Genomic DNA, 22,567 nt, shown 5'->3' with positions numbered 1-22,567 from the left:
TTCACATTTCAATCAGTGTCAAACTTCTTCTAGGTGAAAATCTAATTTTTAAAATAAATGCAAAAGTTTGACGCTCCCGGGAAATGGTTCAATTTGATGGCTTCTCACCCTATCGGCTCTGTGCGGTAAAAGAAATTCAATGAATTTTACCTCTTTATTACACGGCTCGACGGTGGACTGCTGTGTTTGGACAGCATTTAATGCTCTGCCTGTACGATGAATCGTAAGAAAACCATCCAAAATGGAACTCAAACAGAGTGCGAGATGGTTTTGAAAAAGATCAAAGAGAAAGCAACACACACTTTACACCCTCACAGCGCACACACACATACGCTTCCAGGACAAAAGGTAAGGCATTTCCTCGGCGTTTTCGTGTAATGTAACCAGGCCCGTTTCAATCCAATCAAACGCGCTCAAAGTGTCCGTGCCCAGCAACGTTCGTACACGGTTGCGTTTTCCTGCTGCCCCCTAATGTGTGTTGGTGTTGCATAGAAATGGAAAATCTAATCCACTCGGTGCACTTTGCTACCGAAAAGGCTTCATTTATCGCTAGTCGATTGATTGATATTTGTACAACGTTGATTGTAAGGAGGGAGCAACGTTTAAAACTTGGTTCTCTGATATTATTGCCGAACAAAAAAAAAACCAAGGAATTCAAATTGATTCGCCAACGCCGTATCGGGATGGCAAAAGTAACCCCCACACACACACACACACACACACACACGGTTGGCCTTTTTCTGTTTTTTTTTTCGTTCGCCACTTCATCCGAAACCAGTTTTTCCGATCCGTAATGCATAAACTGGTTACATCTCTTTTCCCCGGGTTCGCTTGGCAATGTGCCTCGGTGTCCTCGATGGGTTCTTCATTCACAAAAAAGTAACATCCTCTTCCCCCTTCCTTACCTCCCCCTCCCCCCTATTCACCTTCCCGAGTAGAAGGGTCCACGTGCTTGATGGTCAATTTTATGTTTATATCTTTTGACCTCCGAAATAAGGGAGAGGGGAAGTCCCCCCTAAAAAGGCATCCTTCGCAAAGTTCACTTTGTGTGCCGGCACTTTTTTTTTCACCGCAAATGCCAAAAGATACCGCGGTATACAGTGGAATATTTATTAGATGCTAAAAATTGTATTATAATGGGAATGGAGTAGCGCAAAAAAAAAAACGGACCCAAGGACCGCAACATTCAAAGGGACTTGACGTGGAACACTGAAGGTATAGGGATTGACCACTGACCGGCCGGTCCTGAGTTGATTTTCAATGTGTGTGTGTGTGTGTTTTGTATGATGATTTTGTATACCACTGGACATATATTTAATTTTGCAAATATTTACATTTTTCCAACCCCAACCCTTGTCAATTTCCCGGCCGTTTAGGGCCCGGTTACACCAAACGGTAGAAAGGCACAACGCGCAATGATAATAATAATCATAATCATCCTCCCGGTTTGGGGCATCTTTCACTGGGAGCTTCTCCCAAGTAAACGAGTGTGTGTGTATAGGGGGGAAGAGAGAGAGAGGAGAGAGAATATTAATGCCCTCGAGGGCCTCCGGATTTGCACCGGAATCGGAAGGTGGAGCCCTACAAAGGAATATCATTAAAATTAATTGATGGTATCGGCAGCATAGGATTACGGTGCCTTTGCCCACCCGACGATGCTTTCGTTTGCATACAAATAATGTATAATCAATCGATAATCCCAGGCTTACACTCTTACACACACAAAAAGGGGCCACTCGAACTAATTTGAGCAACTCGTTCGATATTCGACACGGACCTCGCCTAGTGCGACGCCATTCGACCGTTACCAAAACGCAAAAGCACTCACGCATTTTCCATCGACGCCTCGGTTATGTCGCGTGTGGCGTTGGCTCGTCGTTTTGCTTTTTTTTTGTTTTTGCTGTGCTTTTCCCCCGAGCCCCATGAATATTCTAATCCACACCGTTAAACATGTGCGCAGGGCGAGCGTGAGGCGGCCATTGATTATCGATTGCCGGCAACGAGGGACAGATGTGAAGAAACTCGGTGCCACTCGGTGATGCTGTCGAAAGCGAGCGGCAAACAGAGGGCAAAATGAATCCCGCAGCCCGTTGTGCCTACATTATGGCCGGGCGCTGGGCTGTTAATCGTATGCAAAGAACCCCCTTTGCACAGTGACCTCCGAGCGCTGGCTGGGATGAGACGGGAAAATTCACGAGAAAGAAAATTTAATTAATTCCTCCCCCTGTGCTAACGATGTGTATTTAGCGATTTATGCCTACCCAGCAACAAAGGGACGGTTCGCGGGGGGGGAGGTGGGGAAATTCAAGTCTCGAGCGCCATTTAATGGTATCGGGCAGGGCAGGATGGGTCGAATTGTACCGATTGCTCCGAGCAAGAAGCAATCAATAGCGAGCGAAGACCGAAAAAGCAAATTCGCTCACTGTGATTATTATGCTTCCAGTGCGGGGTTGAATGTTGTCATTACGGTTATGATTTATCGAACTGATCGGTTCGGTTGGGTAGGCAGAACTCGTTGCCAGAATTTGCATTTGTGTCGAGCGCATGGAACAGAAACCGATTTAACCACGAGGAGAAAACACTGAGCAGCGTTTTTATCGTACGAATTGTAATTGCAATAATTCAACACAGCCATTCCCATCCACGATCCGAACTTCGCATCGCATCCAGTGGATTAAAACTGGACGAAGCGAATCTTCCGAGAAGTTCATCCAACTTTCACCAATCCACTCTAGGCAGCCGACGACAGGAGGAAGCAGCAAAAAAATCGATGCCAATTTTATGTAAATGAAGACACATGACCAAACCCAGCCGGCCAACTCCCTGCCAAATGTCCATTCTGTGAAACGGTACCGACAGTTGGGTGGAAATAGATTCACCCGACGGGACGGGATTACCCTTTGCAATCGGCATGCACAATTGCGATAAATTGAATCCGACTGGTTTGAGCTGCGGGCGAACGGCATTCAGCATTACAGCAGTGCGAGGGTCGCCTTGCTGCGGTCGTCCGTGCATCCGGTGCTCAAATCAAGTCGGTCCCCATCACGCCTGTGTGTGTGTGCGATGTCCAATTTAATGCAAAATTTGTGTATTTATGCTAAACTGTTTGGACGCGTACGTCCCGCTCGTATGCAGGGAGGCATCGATTGTCGGCCCCTTTTCGGCACCGACTTCGGCATCGATTGATTCCGTTTGCATCGCTCGCCCTCTGGTGGGCCCGCACCGGAAGCGGCAAGTGGACATGGAAACAGTTTGCCATACTCAAACATGGAGCTGTTCGAAGGAACCGTTTGTGCCGTGAAGAAAGGGTACACCCAATATCTTGCAGAATTGGGCAAGTTCAATGTTTTTCTTCCATTTGAAATTTGAATATTCCAATATTCCAATATTCCATCAAATTCGATCACGGTTCAGTTCGTTAAAATGGAGTTCAAGTTCAAACCATGGTAAAAATATTCAAATTCATTCGAAAGGATCAATTTCTTTTGAACTATTGAAAGTGGACGTTACCAATACGTTACGATACGTTAGGTTTCTTAATAACACCTTAATAAATGCTTTTTAATCTGGTTTATAATATGACGTTTTTATGTGATTTCTCCACCACTACTCAGACATTCGTGATAGACTCGATGAAAATGGCGGGAAATAAACCAAACAAATAAAAAAAAATACTCGAAACATCCATTAGTCCAAAAAAAAACCGTTGGCAACTGATTTTGCGCCAAATATCCTTCCAGACGTTCGCGAATGTTCAACAATGACGGCGGTTGGCGGTTGGTTAAAAAACGCGCCAAAGTTCGTTACAAAGTTATTCTTCGTTGTCTTTTTGGTATCCGCAAGAAGCTGGCAAAACCCAAATCCTTGCTCTTGCTGCTCAAACCCCAAATTCCCACTGCACCAAATGCCACCCTTCCGATGGTTTTCCCCTTCCCCCAACAAAGCAACAAACCGCCTCGGTTGCAGGAATCCCAAAAACCAAAAACGAACTGTCTGTCATTTAAATCTGCACCGCATGTTCGATGCGAAATCAATATTTAAAGTGCACCTCACCTCGGGCACAAATCCTTGTGTGACAAGCGTTTTCTTTCGCACACGATAAATCAAATTACACACCCCGAAGAAGGGTGGAGATTTTCCGAGAAAAAAACGGCAAAAAACGACCCAAAACAAAGACGCATTAAAAAGATTTTGTCCGTTAGAAGTGCCAAACGGCCAGCTCGGTATCTCGGTTCCGTCGCTCGCTGGCAAGTAATTTGGCAATTTTCTACACCTTGTCTAACCGTCGACCCGGCGAAGCATTATGCCTCGGATTGCATAGCGCAACGGTCGTTTTCCTCCGAACGATAGGTTTTGGGGTGTAGCTTTTTTTCCCCGTTTTGGGTTAAAAAACATCAAAATCCTCTCATTTGCTACCGTGAGAATTTCTCGATCGGTGAATAGATTTTTTGGCCAATTTTTCCACCAAAAAGAAGAGTAAAAAAAAAACACAAACTCCAACGGTACGCGTTCATTGCAGCGATTGCGGCTCACTCACACCATCATTGTAGCATTATTTTTCTACAAAACGGCGGCAAATCCAAGAAAATGCCACGATTAAGGTGGTCGATACACAGCATCGCAAAAAAAAAACGACCCGAAAGAAAGACGAAACACAAAAAAATCCAACACCCAGCAAAGGAAGAAGGAAAAATCAGTTCATACGCACAAGCGGACGAAGGTGCAACCCCAATTGCATTTTCATTTTTTGTTTGATTTTACGATTTTTTGAAATCGAACCAACGTAAAAAAATGCTATTTCTCTAGCACTCAAGCAGCAGCATGATTTCGTCGCACTTTTTCCTCCACCTCCCCATGTGTCCTCTCAATCGCCTTTGACGGGTTTTTGGCGAAGGATCATCCGTAAAAGAACACGAGAGAAGGATACCGAAAAGCAGTTCGACGTGCATCTAGCACCAAATTACCTTATGCAATTTCGGACCGCTTCAAGGTACAATCACATATTCAGCGGCGTACGGTAGAGGGACGCATTTGATGACGATTATTCGTTACGCACTTTCTTGCGTCTTACCGTGCACTCCTCAACCCGAAGTCCATTCGTCCCTTCCAAACCAAACAAAGCTGTGGTCCGAATGCTAGGACCCTTGATTTCCCTTTTCAATGAGGGACAAGGGCTTACGACGCGCAAGGGACAGTAGAATTCCATTCAATACCTGTTCGTATCTTGATGGGGGATGAAAAGAAGTGTTGGCGAAGAAATAAAACTCTATCACACCAATTTAAGCTACTTCATGTGGAAGAAAAGCTGAATTTTATGCTACGAATCAGTACAATTTAAATAATCATATAGTGAATCTTCGTTTGTTTAACGAATTGTCAGAATATTTTACCTCTGTAGAACGTTTAAAAAAACACAAATTGATTTTTTTCGAATGAAAAGCAAAACTTTTAAAACAATATAAAATTGCTATATATAAGAAATAAAACGATGTAGTGTTGATCCTTGCTCCATCCCCATCCAAACACAACACGCAATAAATAGGCAAAAAAGCACAAAAAAAACCACGCAAACCAAAAGAGTAAAAAGTGCGATAAGAAACTAAAAAACTACATAATTTAAATAGTCTCCGCCTATTTTTTAAAGATTTTTCCCCACTCTTCGATTTGTGCTACGCCACCACCAACACCACCAACTGCCGCGTACAGCATTCGTGTGCGAGAGAGGGAATGTGAGTGCGTGTGTGTGTGCAAAACGTAACGACGATAGAGCGAACTCGGAGCGCGTGCGAACGAAAGAGACTAACAGTGCGTTTAATTTATGCTCTTTCCCCTCCATCCTGCTGTATTGCGATCGCTCACTCACACACATTCGCGCCCGTTCTCTCGCTCTCCCTTTTGGGGGATGGCAGGCGCGCTAGTGTGTGTGTGTGCAAAGGCGAGCGCTCTGCTTGAATATAGCGCGCCCCTCACTGCTCAACACACCAGCATAGTGATAGTAGAGTAAAAAAAATCAGATCTCTTTTACCTCTCCAACAGTTCGGATGCGTGCTATCCATTCATTGCGTATAATTCATCGTAAATAGCAGCACACACGGGACCGCGCGCACGGTTTGTGTTGTGAGCACGCAACAAAAAAAAGACCCGAAGTATATCCGGAATGTGTTGTTTGGTCCGTGCGCAATTTGCGAAACAACCTGTGCAACGTCGAAAATAAACCCCGACAGTAGTAGGCTGTCCACTGTTTACTGCCGTTTTGTAGTGAAGTGTGCAACATATCGGGAGGTGGATTTTTCTTGCATTTACGTCGTAACGTAGTGCGTACAACAATGAATGTGTGCGATGTATCGCGTGCGACGGTGCCTGAATTGTGTGTCTGAAGTCGTGGTAGTCGAAATCGGGTCGAGATGTGATTAGCCGCATCTGTCGAATATCTCGCTATAAGAATAGTACAATTCCACAACGAAGCAACAGTGCTGTGTGTTTGTCGTTTTTGCACTAGTTGGTGCGCGCTTGTGTTTGTGTGTAGTTTAGACAAATTCTCAACATCATCTTCCCAAAACCCACTTGGTCATTTCGCCAAACAGCTCACTCGTGCAAGTGCACACGGTGCACGGTGCAGGACAAAATTGCGACAAACGGCGACGAACGTACGCCGAAGTTCCGTAGGTGCCGGGTACGCCGTGCCGCACACTGTGATATGCTATTGTTACCATCGAACTCGAGCCATCTCAGCGAACCGCAACCGACCGGCGTCGCCAGCATGGTCCTGTCGAAGGTCCGGTCCTGGGCTGCGGCACGCGAACAGCGCGACCACCGGGAGCGGGGCGATCGCGAGGACAACAATAATCACTCGGTCAAACGGGAGCTGCTGCGTACACCGTCACCCACGCAACGATGTAAGTCCCGGTACCGCCCGGTCCCTGTTCTCCCCCCGCCACAGCGGCCACATCGTGACACATTTCCTCATTAGTGACTTGTGCTCCGATCGTACGATAAGCGCCAGCCAGAAGACGGTCCGATAAGGTCCGCGCTTCCGCCGATATCGATAGGCGGCCAGGCGGGCCCTAAGATTGTGGTGACAGGTGACGAAGGTGACGTGACGTGGTGGTAACCACCTCTAAACGGTGCGATAAAATCCCCCTCTTCGTGCACGTACAGATGATTACGAAATTCGACTCGAGTGGTAGTAAGGCTTACAGGCAGCAGGTTCTAAACGGCCCAGTTAAGAGGCCAACCGTTGCTTAATCGCGAATAAAAGAGCAAAATTCGTCGAGTGTATTGGGAGCTCGGGCACCGTGCAGTCATCGAATGCAAATAATGCTTAATCCCGTGAAAGAGGTTGAAGATTATAAGGCGCGATCAATGGGCTATTAAAATGTATTTGCTCACCGTATTGTTGTTCTCTTTGATCTACACTGGAACTAACAACCTTTTCTTTTGTTTGTGAATGTTTTAAAAACAATTTAATTAGAAGAATAGTTATGCACTAGTTGTGGTAGAATTGTTAAACCCAAAGAACTAATCAGTCAAAATGATTATTCCGGACGATCTAGTGTTAACACCGTCAAAGCCTTTTCATTTGTTGTTTACTTAACTACAATTCCATCCAACTGTTCCAATTGATGTTTAAAACAATTCCAATGAGTGGATTTATGTTTTATTGTTTTTTCGTACTCTTATGATATAAGAAAAAAATAAAAGTTATGATTTTACTTTGATAACATACTTTTAAACCGTAGATTCAAACGAACTAGCCTTGACTGACTTCTAATGTTCAAAAGCGTCATTAGTAATCAGCCAGTAGAATAACACTTTTCTGAAAAAAACCCTTCAAAATTTAATGAATCAATGAACTTGATATGAAATGATCAATTTTAAATAGATTAATATTTGAACTTTGCGCAATAAAACATTTTATAGATTATCATTTCTTGCCCTTGCTTATGGCTTAGCATTGTTTTCCTCAATCCCTGGCAGAAAAACGAATTTCTCATGAGTGCTCTATTTTTTCTTCCCCAAACTTTTATTGATTATCCAACGAAAATGAAGGAAAAAGCTTGATGATTTCCTGCTCTACATACCTTTTCGCTTGTAATTTATCGTCTGGAATATACAATAACACGACAGTACCGACACGAATGGGACGCACATCCCCCGACGAATCAATGCGTTTCAATGCACAAAAAAAGTGCACTCCTACAGTTTTCTATTTCATCTATTGCATCCTGGTTGCATTACCTTTACGGTGTGTATAGACTTCCAAGCTAAGGGAAGATTCGTACGGCGTATGGTTATTACCGTGTGCATCCCTCCGTTGTCCTTGGAATTTCGGGAAAGCTGTACCAAAAAAAAAAAAAAAAACGGCACCGAAAATCAATAGTTCCGTTCGCTTTGTCGAAAAGGTTGATTTTTATTTTTATTATATTCGATTTTTCCTGTGCTTTTTTTTTTCCTTTCTTGTTGCTGCGCCACATTCGAAAAGGAAACGGGCAACATGAAAAATCGTTCGCCTTGAATATGCTAACTGATCTGTTTTGCTTCCTGTTCGATCGGTTCGTCTCTCGGCACGGCAACCGTCTTGTGCATTTTATCCTTACCTTCGCACACGGGACAGGTAAAGAACTTCCCACTACATCACTCCAAGATGCAGACACACACACAGACAAACACATAAAAAATACCTTCCTTGTTTTGCTTGCCAACGTCCTTACGGCAAACCTGATCGTTTTGCGAAGGACTCACCTGCAGGCGTTCTCCCACATATCTTCCACAGCGAAACCATCGCCTTATTTTTGGGCTTGTTCTGCGATGAGTTACAGCTCGAACCGCTGTTTTGCTAGGCAAATTTCTCGCCATCCCAGGAATCGATACCGATCGATCAAGGTTCGGTAGTGTTCCGTGTGGAAAGACATAAAGAGAGAGGAAAAAAAAACGGGAAAAGGTGAAAACATCAACCGGCAGAGAAGACAACCGCTAGAGACGAGATCGCTATCGGGTGAACATGATTTTTTGTGCATCCTTTTGCAAACTCATCTAATTTCCCTCTCCGGACGGAACATGACGTTTTCCTATGCTGTTGTTCGTCTTTAGTGCTTCTCAAAGATGAAATTTCATCCACTTTAGTTTCCCTTTCCTTTAATCCTTTTTTTTTTCTTTTTTGTTGATGACTCTCGTGCTTTCCTGAAGATCTTGCTGAGATCCTTATCGTGCTACGAAATTGGTTACGATCAGAACTATTTTTTTTTTTTTTTGGTGAGAGAAATGGAAATCGTTCCAAGGTGCATCTCGCAGCAGGTACTGTACTGATACTTCATCCACTTCACACACCAGGGAGACCCTTTTCTTCACGATCAAACAGGTTGACACAAACAATACAAATCCACCAACAATTGAAGATTTTAAATTTTGCTGCAAAACCCCATTTGCTGTTTACAGTCAGCCCTTGCCAAACGTCGTGTACGTAAGCGTAAGCCTGCAACTGCACCTGCAAAACTATGATACGCTAAGCTAAGCTGCCCCATAACTGCCATTGAACAGCTTTGCTGCCGAAGAAAAAGGGGCACAACACAAACAGCAACAACGGCACAGTGCGCGCAATTGTAAAGCCGTTTGGCCCACCACCAGTACCACCACCGGCACCGAGCGCCCTCCCCCCACCTCCCCCCCTTCCCCCCTCGCTTTTGCAGATCATTAGCACGCAGCGTGCAAAACGAAAAACCCATTAATTAATTATTATTCACTTTATTTTAATTATAATAATTACAACCACGCCGAGGGGACCTCCTCCGATGGGGAGGGAGCGGCGGTGTACACCTGCATGTGAGGGGGGGGGGGAGTGGAAAGGTGCGGATGCTAAGTTTGTGAGGCGCGGTTTGCGAAGGCGCATTAAAAGGATTATTGAAGCGCCTAATTGCAGTCAAAAAGAATTACACACAAATGTACCGGAGCCTTCAGCCAATACTGCGCCAGGGTAAGGGAACGAACGGAGGGGTGGTAATGGGGGTTTGAAAAATTTGCTTACCAAGCTTCGTTGCACCGTGGCGTTGGCTGTAAATGCGGCTTTGGTGCAATGGTTACGAGTGCGTGCACATATGCATAGCGAACGCTAGAACGGGCGATGAAGTTGTGTGGGCAGCGCTGGCTATGTTTGCGTTACCGATGCACTTGCACCCTTGCAGCCCCATTGCCAATTGCTCGCAACGGTCGCTGATCGGCAGTTCGTCCTCGTTTGCAACGAAAACACAGGGATTTCTCACCTGTGTTTTTTCCCCCTTCAAACGGTAAAGATTGGGAGATTGGTGCAAATTGCCGGGAACGGAACGCTGTGGCTGGGTGTCTAACGGGAGGCCATCATCACCGCATCCCCCCCCCCCAAAAGCTTCCGCCAATTATCCACCCCGTGGAACCGCGTGCCTACAACCGCGTCCGGGGTCTTAGGAAGAAATGGCATAAATCGTGCTGATTAATGGAGGCAATCGTCGCAAATCATCCCCCTCCCAACCAGCCACTGGGGACTGGATGGCCAGCGGCGGGGGGGGGGGGGGGGGGGGGGGGGTGGCAAAGGTATTGTAGAACTAAAACCACTGCTAATTGGACCACGGGGCAGACGTTTCTCAAGGACGCAAACCAAGAATAAATGGAGATGACTTCTAATGGCTTAACGCAACGCACCTCGACGGGGCCCTGGGTGGTGTCCCATCGTTCTAGAGATTTTATTTAATTTAAGTTTTTTAACTACCGAAAGCACCGAAAACGGTTTAGGCAACAGGTCGTCAAACGTCTGTTCCACCCACTGCCCATTGCATGGACGATCGTAATTAATTAAATTTGGCTAATGAGCCAAACATGGGATGTGTTCCATCAGGCAAATACATCCCAGCCAATGGGCAGGCGATACCGTATAATTGGGAGATATTCATAAAACCTGGCCTGGGAAATGGTCTTTGAACCTAGGCAGCGGAGGGAATGGAGGGATTGGGGGGGTTTATTTTCATGCTCCTTTGCCCATTTGTGCACTGGGCCCCCCCCCCCCCCCCCAAAATGAGGATGACCCTCTCGGACCCACCCGGTCCGGCCACAAATGCAAAGCTTGTCGCAATTTTCCGTCCCCGCAAAGCTAGCCCGGGGACCGGTTTGACACGGGGCAAAGATTAGAATGAACGCGAACGAATTAAATGCTTGGCGCGATGTGCATCAGGCGATGGGGTCAGGGGCGGTGTCTCCGATCCATCCATCCGTCAAACTCATTTCCAATGTAAATGTAAAGCTCATTAGCTGCAGATGGATGTGTCTAACCTAACCCAACATGGGACAACGCGAAGTGGTGAGCGGTGGAAAACTATATTTGGCAAAAATAGGCAAATGGGAAAAACTTGAAACTCTTCCCTCCCCCCCCCCTCTTTCCCCTGATTTGCCTTCTCCAGGATGGGAGGAAAAGCAAACAACAACAAAAAAAAAACATTAAAAAGGCAGAAGAAAAACCAGTCGCCAGTCGCCACTCTGCACGCCTTGCCCTGTTCGCCCTCGCATGGACCCATGAACGGTTGTTCCCCGTGGATGTGTGTTCTCATTTAACGCTTAACCATCCATCCGTCAGGCACGCATGCACCTGTGGGACACCTTTTCGTTTGGTTGGGAACGGGGAAAATCACATGCTTATTTGCATAAACAAAAGGCTACACCGATGAGCATCGTCGAAAGCGGGGTCAGCGTGGACCGCCCGTCGATCTTGCCGGATGGCTGCAAAAATACGTCCACGGCCACGGAAGGAAATGTGTTTGTTCTTTTCCATTTGCCGGGTGTTTTTTTTTTTTTTCTTGCTGTAATTTCTACTTTTCCATTTCCAACATTCGCATTTGCGCAGCAAATATTCAAATGGTGCCAAACGGTTGAGCGAAATGCAAAAAGGGACGCTTTTGGTAAATAAATTACACGAACCAACCGTTTAATGATTGCCTTTTTTTTTGTCGCTCTTTTTTTGTACCATTTTGGGCAAACAAAAAATGCGTATAACTGCGTTTGTTGTTTAAGCCATCCCAACACGGTACAATACGGTGCTGCAGGGGTCGCCAACACAAAAAGTGACATTTTCGTGCATGACTTTGCATAAGCAACGTACACACCGACAAAAGTCACACAAAAGAGTGCCAAATTCTGCTGGCTGCCTGAAAATTGTGAAAGCTCTAGAGAATCGTTTAGAATCGGTACGGTTGTCGGTTGGGCGCATAAAAAAGTGCCTGCCACACTGTGCTTGTCTTATTTTATTTTTTTCTTCTTCTTGCCTGCCTGTCACACCTTGTCGACAATATTTCACCATCCATTTTGCCGGCCCTAACCACCCCGGGTGCTGTTGTGGATGATAATTAATTAAACTTTAATGCATCGAACACCCTTCGATTATGCGCACCCTGGTGGTGCACCCCTTGTAACGAGAGGTCAAAAGTGTGCTGGCCCCGAAATTTGTCATGCCGTGTGTGTGCTTGTCCCTGTCCCTCCCTGTCTCCCAAACCGCTTCACCACACCAATTTGCATAAAAATATTTAGACGTACCTATCGGACATTTCGGACAAGGGCGCTGGGTGAACCCCTGCAACCGAGGATCGGAAAAGGTGTTGCGAAAAGTTTGCTCTGTCGCTTTGCAATTATTTATTATAGGGATCTGATGCGTTCTGATGAGCACGGCGGACACCATCATGGGTGTTGAACTGCTCCTTTTTTTTTTTTACTTCTGCTTAAATTCCTCCGGGAACAATAACGGCCAATGTCCGCAGCTACCACTCAGTACCCGGGCCAGTGGTATTCCGTTGGCCGCATTGCCTGGCCGACATGCCTATAAAATATCGATGGACACGTCGCCGAAGACGTATTATACGAGTCGATGTTTTTAAGATCCTTTCATCCCCGAGAGCATCCCTTTTTAGGGCGGAGGGTGGCCCGGGGTTCGACCGGTGTGCCCGGTGTGGCGGGGTATAAATAATAGCGCCCTAATACTGTCACCAGTATTCAGAGGGACACAAACACACACACACACGCACACACAGGACCCATTTTCGTTTGCAGATGGTGTGTTAGCACCGGTTGTCCACCTTCGCACAGTTGTTTCCTCTCCTTTTCCCTTGCCCGCACCCACCCACCGGCGTTTGTCCCGGGTTTTGCTGCTGGTGGTAATCTAACACTTCTTTGCGAGTTTAGTGGTGTTTCTTGCCGTTTTTTTTTTCTTCTTCTCCTTTTTGCTAGCCTTTTCGGTGTGGCTTTAGTGACCAGCGGCCCACATCAGGTGTGCCCTTCATTTGGTTATAAAAAAAAGAAAAAGAAACACGGCGGAATCCGGAGTGGCTTTCCAGCAAATGGGAAAAGGGAAAGGGCCGAGATGCTGAGATGAAAATATATTGACATGTGCACTGTTGAATGGGCCAGGACTCGCGCTAAGGGGTGTTTCCTTCGAGCGTACACATGTCGGTGTGCGTGTGTGCGTGTGTGTTTGGATGTCCTGAGCGCTGTCCAGTTCCCCCTTGCGTTTTAATTTATGGCAGCAACGAAGCCGTAGCAACTCCTCTCGATTACATTTGGACATGTAAATAATTCACCAATTCCCCAATATGAAATTGTTCATAAAAATAGCTCCTTTTTTATGGAACTTTGGACACTGCCGGTGTGTACATTATTCCCTTATTTTTAATACGCTATCCTTTCCTTCTACTCTCGTTACAGATCTAAGCATAAAAACACCAAAATCACCATCTCCGCCCCGTTCGCATGGTAAGTAATAGTCGTATCGCCAAACGCTATTTTTGCCGTGCCCACCATTTTACGCCGTCAAACGGTTGCGCGTGCCCAAAATTACCTACGCAACCGAACCCCGATGCAATGTTTCGGTGTTCGGAGACGAATCAATTGATTCGTTCACCGAATCGCATTTCCCAAACAACGGAACAAAGAAAAAACTCCCTAAAAACCCACCCTTTCATTAGCCTAATCGCTTCTTTTAACCCCTTTCCCTTGGAGGACTCCGGTGTGTTTCCGGGGTTTTCACCCCCTTTTGAACGCACCCCGTGATGGGTGCATCACGATTGGCACACGACCAAAAGATTATCGACTGTTCATTAGCATCATCGTCCGCACACGATCGACGACCCGGAAGGATATCGAATGGAACGCATTTCGATATCACTCTTCAATCGATCGATCGTCCTTATTGTGATGGTGATGTTAATGTCCCTTCGGGTTTTTTTTCTCTTCCCCCCCCGTCCGACCTCTTGCGCAAAAGTTCCCGGTTGCGCACGAGCCCATCGGAAAAAAGGGACCCTACTCAAGCGACACACTGTGGCGTGCGTTTGCCATCACAGCCACCAACAGCCCCAGAAGATCTGAAGATGATGATGGGTGAATTAACGATTCAAACTCTCAACTCTCTCCACCAAACAAAACAAAAAAACCCTTTTCTTTCGCCGTCGATCCCGGTCTCCGGGTCCTTGCAAGGGTTAGAAAACATTGCCCAACTCTAGACAGCACCAGCGGCGTATGAATCAAGCTGTATTCTCGTGCGGCTCGTGCCAGTCCTGGGAGGCAAAAGAAAAGGAAGCGACATTCGTGGTACGACGCAGAAAGACAAACACTCGACCCCCGGAATCAAGATTTATTTTCTCACTTAGTTAATAGTTTTACGATCTGTTTTCCTCTCTCTCTCTCTCCTCTCTTCCCTTTTCGCTTCCCCCGACCGTTCCTTTTCCGGAGGTCCTAAACGCAACCACGGAACCGAACTTTTATAGACATTTGTTATCTTCTTGCACACGCTTTTTTTTGTTGTTGTCCTTGCTGAGGGGTATATAAATATAAACTTTACCCCGGTAAACCGTGTCTGTGGGCATCGCCAAAATAGAAAAGGGTTCAGCAGCGTAATCTTTGACTTTTACCGGCCTGTGTTTTGCTGTCTCTCTCGAACCCTCGGTTTCTCTCCGTGCGCCGTGGAGTTAGTTTGAGGTTGACATTTAACACCACGGCGGGCACTACCTGGCGAAAGGACACGTGTCTGACAAAAGAATGGAGAAGCTTTGAAGATGGGTTATTTTTGTGTTTGTGCACCCTTGAGACGGCAAGCCGACGTAAGGAACGACGAGCGTGTTTTAGAAAAGGGAAATTGTTGGAAAATTCCATCTCCAAAGCGCTGCACCTGTTCAGCAGATGGTGATATCCCTTGTCAGATAAAAAATCCTAAAGGAGGAATACTTTCTAAAAAATCGAATCGATATCCTTTCGGCGGAACGCATCAAAATACTCCTGTAAACGTTTTGTTTAACAATGATAATAAATATTCCCCATTTCCTTACCGTTCCTTAACGATCCAGAGAGGGACTTTGTCACGATAATTAATTAAATATTTAAATACCCTCGCTCAATTATTCACCTGTTCAACCCTGAGTACGCAAGGATTTTCTCACCCCTGGGGTAAGTGTGGCAGATAATAAAGTGCGTTATTTTAATGCGATTGAATGATAATCATCATCATCCCCCCCCCCTACAGCAATTCAGGACCTCAAGTGTGCCGTATCGTCCTATCGTGGAAAGGGGTTAATTTATGAGCCCACTGCCTCCCATCACACCACAAACCCGGAATCGGGTTTTGCCTGCTGTGGTGGAGGACTTCATTTTACGCGTCCCAACCAACAACCCTTCCGCTGGCGACAAACAGGGCAACAGGGCTGGCTGCTTTAAAAAAAAAAAGGATTCAGCATGTAACAATCCATTGCCAACCTTATTTACTTTCGGGTATCCTGTGGTTGTTTGCTCCTACAGTCCTAGTCCGTGCCATTAAATATGCATTTATTCACCGGGACGAGCGCATTGGGCCCTGGGTGCGTAAATGCGTTCGGGGAAACCCTTTTTTTATCGTTTGGGGTTGTGCAGTTGTGAAGGGTTCGAGGTGCCATTCAAATGAGACAACCCTGTTTTTTTTTTGTTTTTCGAGTTGCTACCAAACCAAGCAACCCTCTAATTTTCTGTTTCCGTTTTCTCTTACGCAACTCGTCCTTAATGCTCTTTCTCTCTCGCTCTCGCTCGCTCGATCGCTTTCACCATCGTTGATTGAATCAAAATATTTAAATTTAACCCCTAGATAGGGGGTTGGGTTACGGTGGTTCAAACTAAACATTCACAAAGAAATAGGGCTACACAGCTAACCCCTTTTTGAAACCTGTTGAAGTGTAATTAGCCTAATCAAACAACGCCTCGTGTTGCGCCAATCGTGTTTCGCTATGCAAGCACCCTAAGCAACCTCGTTTTGCATAAAAAAAAAACAGTGTGCCTTTATTATGTTGTAATGATGACAGCAGGCCAACGAAAAAAGGGGGTTGATTCCTTGATACCCGTTTGGCCGTTTGCTAGAATTTGAATATGCCGTAACGCCGCGTTGGGATACGCACGTTTCCTATAATGCGCGAACCAATCACGATCGATTTTCCGCCTGCCAGGAAGCTCGAAAAGTGGCGCCGGCTCAAGCTCAACCGGCCGGCCAGACGATCGTTGATCGGGATTTATGTCTTAGGATGATGGTTGCCGATTTCTTTGCTTTTCGTGCCATTCTGCTCCCGGGGTTATAACGGGGGGGCGGGGGGTCATGAGCATGAAAACGGCCGACCGCGTCCATTTTGATTCTTGGGCTGGTTTTACCGCCACGGAAAACCGCGGTGTCCGGAGGGTGTAATTTAATTGCAATAAAAATGGGTTTTAATTGAAATTTCAAATCACGACTTCTGTGTGCTGTTGTTGTTGTTGGTGGTGGTGCCGGGCCAGTTCAGAACCTCGGCCGTTTGTGTGTGTGCTGTTGTTGTTGGGGATGATTTGATAGTTTTGCCTTTTTGCGCGGATTTTATTTCTCTTGCAAATGATACCCTTTTCGCTATTTTCCCTTTTTTTTACGCGTTCGTGGAGAATGATTTCGATTGCACCCGGCTCGGAAGGGTGGTTCGAGGTGGAGTAGTGGTGTAATGATTTCGCGATTCTCAGAACTGTGGCGGGCATCGTGTACGCGGAACCCGCTGGATGAAAGGCACGAACTACTTCGGGAAGTTGCATAAATTGGTAATAAAATAAGCAAGAACGAATAATCTTCCGCCACGCCGAAAAACATTAAACATTCCGGGAAAGTATCTTTCACCCTCGTGGAATGGGGCCGGCTCCTTTTTGGGGCGGAAGGGATATCCCGACTGGCAAACAAGAGCGGTAGCAATAAAGGGGTTTTTTTTTTGTTCGGAACTGGAAGAGAGCGATTTCATTCGGTTCCGACCGCGACAGAACGTCCATCATAATACTTGTGATGGGAAAAAAAACCCCCAGAAGGAAATGCGCGGCTACGGGCGTCTGTGGTTGTGCTGTAATAATTGTAATTACAATAGTGGAGATCATTTTTCTTCATTATGGCAATATTTAAGCATCATTTTATGCGACTGCAGCTCAGGTTCCAATTAGCGGTGCCCGTCACGCTTCTTCACGCCCTTTCTCGCCCCTGTCCCCGTAATAGCCGGGCCAAGCGGCAGTTTGTCCAAATCAAGGCATTTTTAGGCATTCCATTCTCACACCGGGGGAAAACGGAGACAAATAAAGCTCAAGGACAAACTTTTTTTTTTCAGGGAACGATTCAATTTCCAAAGTAGCGTTAAATCTTTCCCTCAATCGGAAAATGCCCCTGTGGACCCCCCCGGTTGTCTGTTGGTGCGCCAGGAAAACCACAAGTCCGTTGGTTGAATGGTTCATTGGTGCGTGAAAAATGTAAAATTCCCATTTTTATCCCTTCCCTTCGTAAAGAATGGGACATACTCCCCTCACTCCCAAACGCCCTCGCCATTTTTCTCCTTAGTGGAAAATTCAAATTTTCCACGTGCGCCATCGATCGGAAGGGATCAAATGAACATCGCCCGGTCTGTGACGAAACAGGATTATCCTTCGGAGTCGGGATACCCTTCGAACAATCGGACCCAACCATGCTGTGGTCAAGTTTAAAGGAAAATTAATGGGATTTTGTTGCAATTTTTACAACGCTGGCTCGTGATTGCGACCATCTGGACCAACCGTTGTTAAAGATCAATCCACGCACACACACACACACACCCTCGTCCGAAAAGGGGTCATTTGCAAAAAGGGGTGAGTTTTGCATCCCTTTTTTTTCGCTCCAACCCAAGCCAAAACGGGGTAGCAGCTGGCAAGCTCACTACTGGCCAGTGGCCGGCCAGTGTGCTTCTCTCTCTCTCTCACACACACTCCGTTTGCATACGAACGTGTACGATATCCTGTGGACGAGGGATGAAATTTAAATCTTTTCACACTTCGTACAATACAATTTTATGGTTCACTGCATATGTGGCACCGGGGAAGGATCGTTCGTTTGCTGGACCACCACACACCTCGCATTGCACAACTGGAGCTGGTGGAGTGGTTTAAGAACATCCGATTGCTGCTCTTCGGTATGTCGGGAGTGTCCGTGTCCGTGTCCGTGTGAGTTTATTATTCAAAATTTATGCAAAAGAAAAATCACCAACCCACCAACCAACTGGAATCGGAGCAGAAATGGAATCGCGCCCGTCCGCTCGTCCGTGGAGGGAGATTTTTGATTTTTTATTTTTCGATGCGGTCAGCGTGTGTGTGTGTCCGGTGTCCGGATGATAGGAAACGGAAGCACATTCGATGTGATGAATATCAATGAAGCGACCGCAAGGCTACCGCTGGTCGTTTCTCGGTTTTTGATGTTCGGCAAAAGGCAAAAATCAATGCTGCAATAAAAATTCATACTTTCGATATCAAATATTCATCATCACCTTTATTCGCCGGGTGGTAAAGACACTAAGGCAGCCCGGTACGAAAGGGCCTTCAATGGCAGCTGGGCACACGATTCTTTTTTGCATACACCTTAAACGAGTTCTTTTGGGGGTAAGGAAAAAACGGAATGCACTCCACACGGACGAGTGGGTTTTGCATCTGTTTACTCTTATAACAATGTGGGGATGAACTCAGTTGGGATGAAATCAACTCTTCTAGACTGGAAAAAGTGCTTATTTAGTAAGCAAAATGAACCGTTTTCGAAATAAAAAAACGGATGATTTGTCCCTTTTCTTGAGCTGATTGGAGATTGGTTGGTGGAGTCGGTAACAAAAATATCATGTCAGTGGTACAGTGTGTAACATTAATGTAGGATTTGTTTTCCTCTTGGGAATAGATTAAAAGTTGACGAAATAAAAGATAAATATGATTTTTTAGGACGTTATTTAAGTAACTCCATAACATACTTCATGAAACAGTAAACTTCCTCATAATGAGTACCCCTTATAACGACCTTTTTAGTATAACGAGCATTTGGGTTCCTGGAACCGTTTTTGTACTGGTTGATATCAAACGATATGGAATTAAATTCAGATGCTGATCAGGCCAATGCCAACAGAGAACCACAGAGATAGATTACAGAGTTGCAAACCGAGGACAATAAATATAATTGCAGATCTTTTAACGGCGTACATGAAAGAGTCAAAGCATTCCTCTTAAGAATAGGGAACTTATAGAGTTACTAAAGCCAAAGAAAATGCTTCTATCACAATCAAGGGCAACGAATAGACGACATGTTGGTGTTGTTGATGTTGATCCAGTAGCTGATCGACGCCTTTGGAGTCCTACGAGGACTTACGGAGGCCCTAAGCGGGAAAGCAAACGAGAAACCCGTATGAAATATTTTTATAGTAAACATTGCTATTATTTGCGATATTAGATCAATGTTAATACAATGACTAAAATAATTTGCCATTCAACCCCCAACAACCCAATTAGATTCGTTGTAACGATCAACAATAAGTCTAGAGTGTGCACCTGACTTATATCGAATTATTTCGACACTGTTTACAGCGAGACCCCAATAATTGACTAACTGTTATTGAACGTTATTATATTAAGTTATTATATTAAGCGTTATTAAACGTATTAATTTACCGATTTTTCAAAACTACCTTTTTTTCAACAAGAAAGACCAAGCCTTATTGCTTATAACTAAAGGTAGCCTTATCTAAGATACAATTCACATTCGTTTGAAGACATTTCCTTCTCCAAACAGTGAAAGGTCACCTTATCCCGGTTGTACTCGGCCGAAACTAGCTTTTTATTCTCAAATTTCAAATCGGAAAATACAATTTTTGTAATCAGAATTTCCGATGAAGAGTAGCACCATTTTTTTCAAACGCTCCTACTCGCGATGGTAAATAGTTGTGCATTATTTAGCAAAGCCATTGAATTGGAAATCTAGGTCTTTAAGACAAGCGGCAAGCAGCCGATTTGAATGACGGCAAAATATATGCAAACAACAACAATACATACAAAAAAAAACCCCACCCCATACAAACATACGCAAAGCGACATTCCCAGCCGGCCCCAAACCGGGAAAAAGGACGGGCCAGTTCTGCTTGCTCGATATGGCAAGACCTCCATTCCAGTGGACCGCCTCAGCTTCATTTCTCCGTGCGTTCTTTGCCCATTTTGTGCGCGCTTATCGGAAACGGCGTCATCAACCATCCGTTACACCGGTCAGCAGCATCCCCGTTATGTGTCGTGTCGACCGCATCATCCAGCGGCAGCCAACGACAACAAAAATAAAATCAATCATTTCCCATTTTACGTGCGTACAAATTTTCATGCAATTTGTTGCAGTTTTTCCCAAAACCGAATGCTGGTGTTGCGCTTGCTGCACACCACAAGCGCAAACAAAAAAAGCGCATTCAGCTGCCGTTACCCCTTTTTCTAAATCCGGCTCCCGAGCCAAGCCAAGGGTGGAATTTTGGGTGGTAATAAATTTTCAAATTTAATATTTGCCCATTTTTATGTCCCTCCTCATGACACCCTCGGTTCTCCTCCTCTTCCATCTCCTCCTTCTTCTCGTCTAATTGCACGGTATCATCGCGGTGGGTAAGCGGTCCTCGTGCCCCGCTTTTGTAACCATCATTTGGCTGGCCGATTCCGATACCGATCAATCAACCGTTCCGTGAGTCCTTCGCCGATCGATTGTGACACATCCTCCGGGGGCAGCTCATTCGAAGCGTGTTCTGTTGCGCCATCTCTCTTTGCTGTAATCAATTACCGGCATCGTACGGATCGTGGCACTGCCTACGAAAGCTGGCGGTTTGAAACCCATAATTCACGTTGTAATTTTTAATTTCTGTGTAACCCCTTCCCGGCGTAAAAGGGACACCCCAACAAGCGTGTTGTCGTCAACCGTACGAAACCGTCCCGAAAGTGTGTGTGTGGAATTGTCCATGGGCAACATTTGGTTTGGATAATTGACAAAACAATATCGTTGATTTGTGCCGATAGGAGGTTGCGTTTGTCTCCTCGCCTATATGGCAGCTGTATGGCCGCCCAACACACGCAAGTGCGGTGCAATAGGGTTTTAAACTTTATCCCTTCACACTTGACCAACGCTTTAACTTTGGATCGGAAATCGTTGTGTTTAACCCTCGGGGAGATTTTTTTATTTTACACCCTCAAACCACCATCCACCACTGTACCGGTCCATAAATCCATAAATCCTTTCTCTTTCTCTCACTGGATTTCAAATACTTGAAACTGATTTTTATTGTATTTTTAATTACATAAATCATTGCTCCGCATCAGTATCTGCCCGCACACAATCACACTCGCACATATTGCACTGTGTCGTTGGATGAGGTTCGTCGCTTGTGATGAGTCTTTCGTTTAGTTCCCGTGTAGCTGTTTCCTTTACAATTTTATATGACCTAATTTTGACAAGGGAAGAATATTTGCAAAATTTTATATCTTGTTCTTTACTTCACTGACCTACTACAACAACCCTCACTCTCTCTCTCTCTCTTTCTCGTCTTAGTTCTCGTCATAAAAGTCACTTTCTGGCTATAGGCAACCACCACCCTTGAACTTGGAGGTTTTTATCATTCCCTTCCCGTTTTTTTTTTTTTTTTTGGTTCCTCTCGTTGGCAACACGGCCCGATGACACGGATTGTTGTAATGTTGGCTTGTTACGCCCTTGTTATAATGTTTTTTTCCCCTTTTTATTTATTGAACCCTCGGTGAAAAAAAAACTGCAAACGGAAGAGTTGCCGCTAATGCTGCTGTTACATGATTTGAAAAACTGGAAAACCCCGGCCGTACAGCAACAGAACAGAACGCGAGAAATGGTGGTAACCTATTCGATGTAGCGAGAAAGCGAGTTCCCGCGGTGTTTTTCGGCGTTTCTTTAGAACGGGGGTTTGAAAAAAGGGGTTGATGGTCGAACCCTTACCACGCACAACAGGCCAACCGAACGCCAAATGCATTCCACGTTCGTGGACGCAACACACGCAAAGGGAAATCACGTTCGCGTATGGTGCCACCAGGAAAAAGGGGTTTTGTTTTTTTCTCGTCCCAATATGTCGCATCCGCGCAAATCCCTCTTCCAGCACGTGATTGGTCCATTTGGTGTGCGGAAAAATCAAAGCCCAACACCATCCCCAGGAAAAGAAAGTACAAATGTTTTGATTGTGTGTGTTTTTTTTTCGAATTCCCCCTTTAAAAAGAAGCTCCCAGCTAC

At 45.4% G+C, this 22,567-nt stretch overlaps 1 protein-coding gene across 1 annotated transcript in view; it reads left to right on the top strand.

Annotated features, from left to right (window-relative positions):
- The window catches only part of LOC128710768 (uncharacterized), a 96,782-nt gene that overhangs the window by 71,594 nt on the left and 2,621 nt on the right, over positions 1-22,567 (top strand). Inside the window, exon 4 of the mRNA XM_053805620.1 lies at positions 13,711-13,758. Within this exon, the coding sequence (XP_053661595.1) occupies positions 13,711-13,758 (48 nt within the window). The remainder of the gene's footprint in view (positions 1-13,710; positions 13,759-22,567) is intronic.

This window comes from Anopheles marshallii, chromosome 3 (assembly GCF_943734725.1).
Source record: "Anopheles marshallii chromosome 3, idAnoMarsDA_429_01, whole genome shotgun sequence".
Classification (NCBI taxonomy): domain Eukaryota; kingdom Metazoa; phylum Arthropoda; class Insecta; order Diptera; family Culicidae; genus Anopheles; species Anopheles marshallii.
The sequence above is the reverse complement of the archived record's forward strand: the minus strand, read 5'-3'. Positions and strand labels throughout refer to the sequence as shown.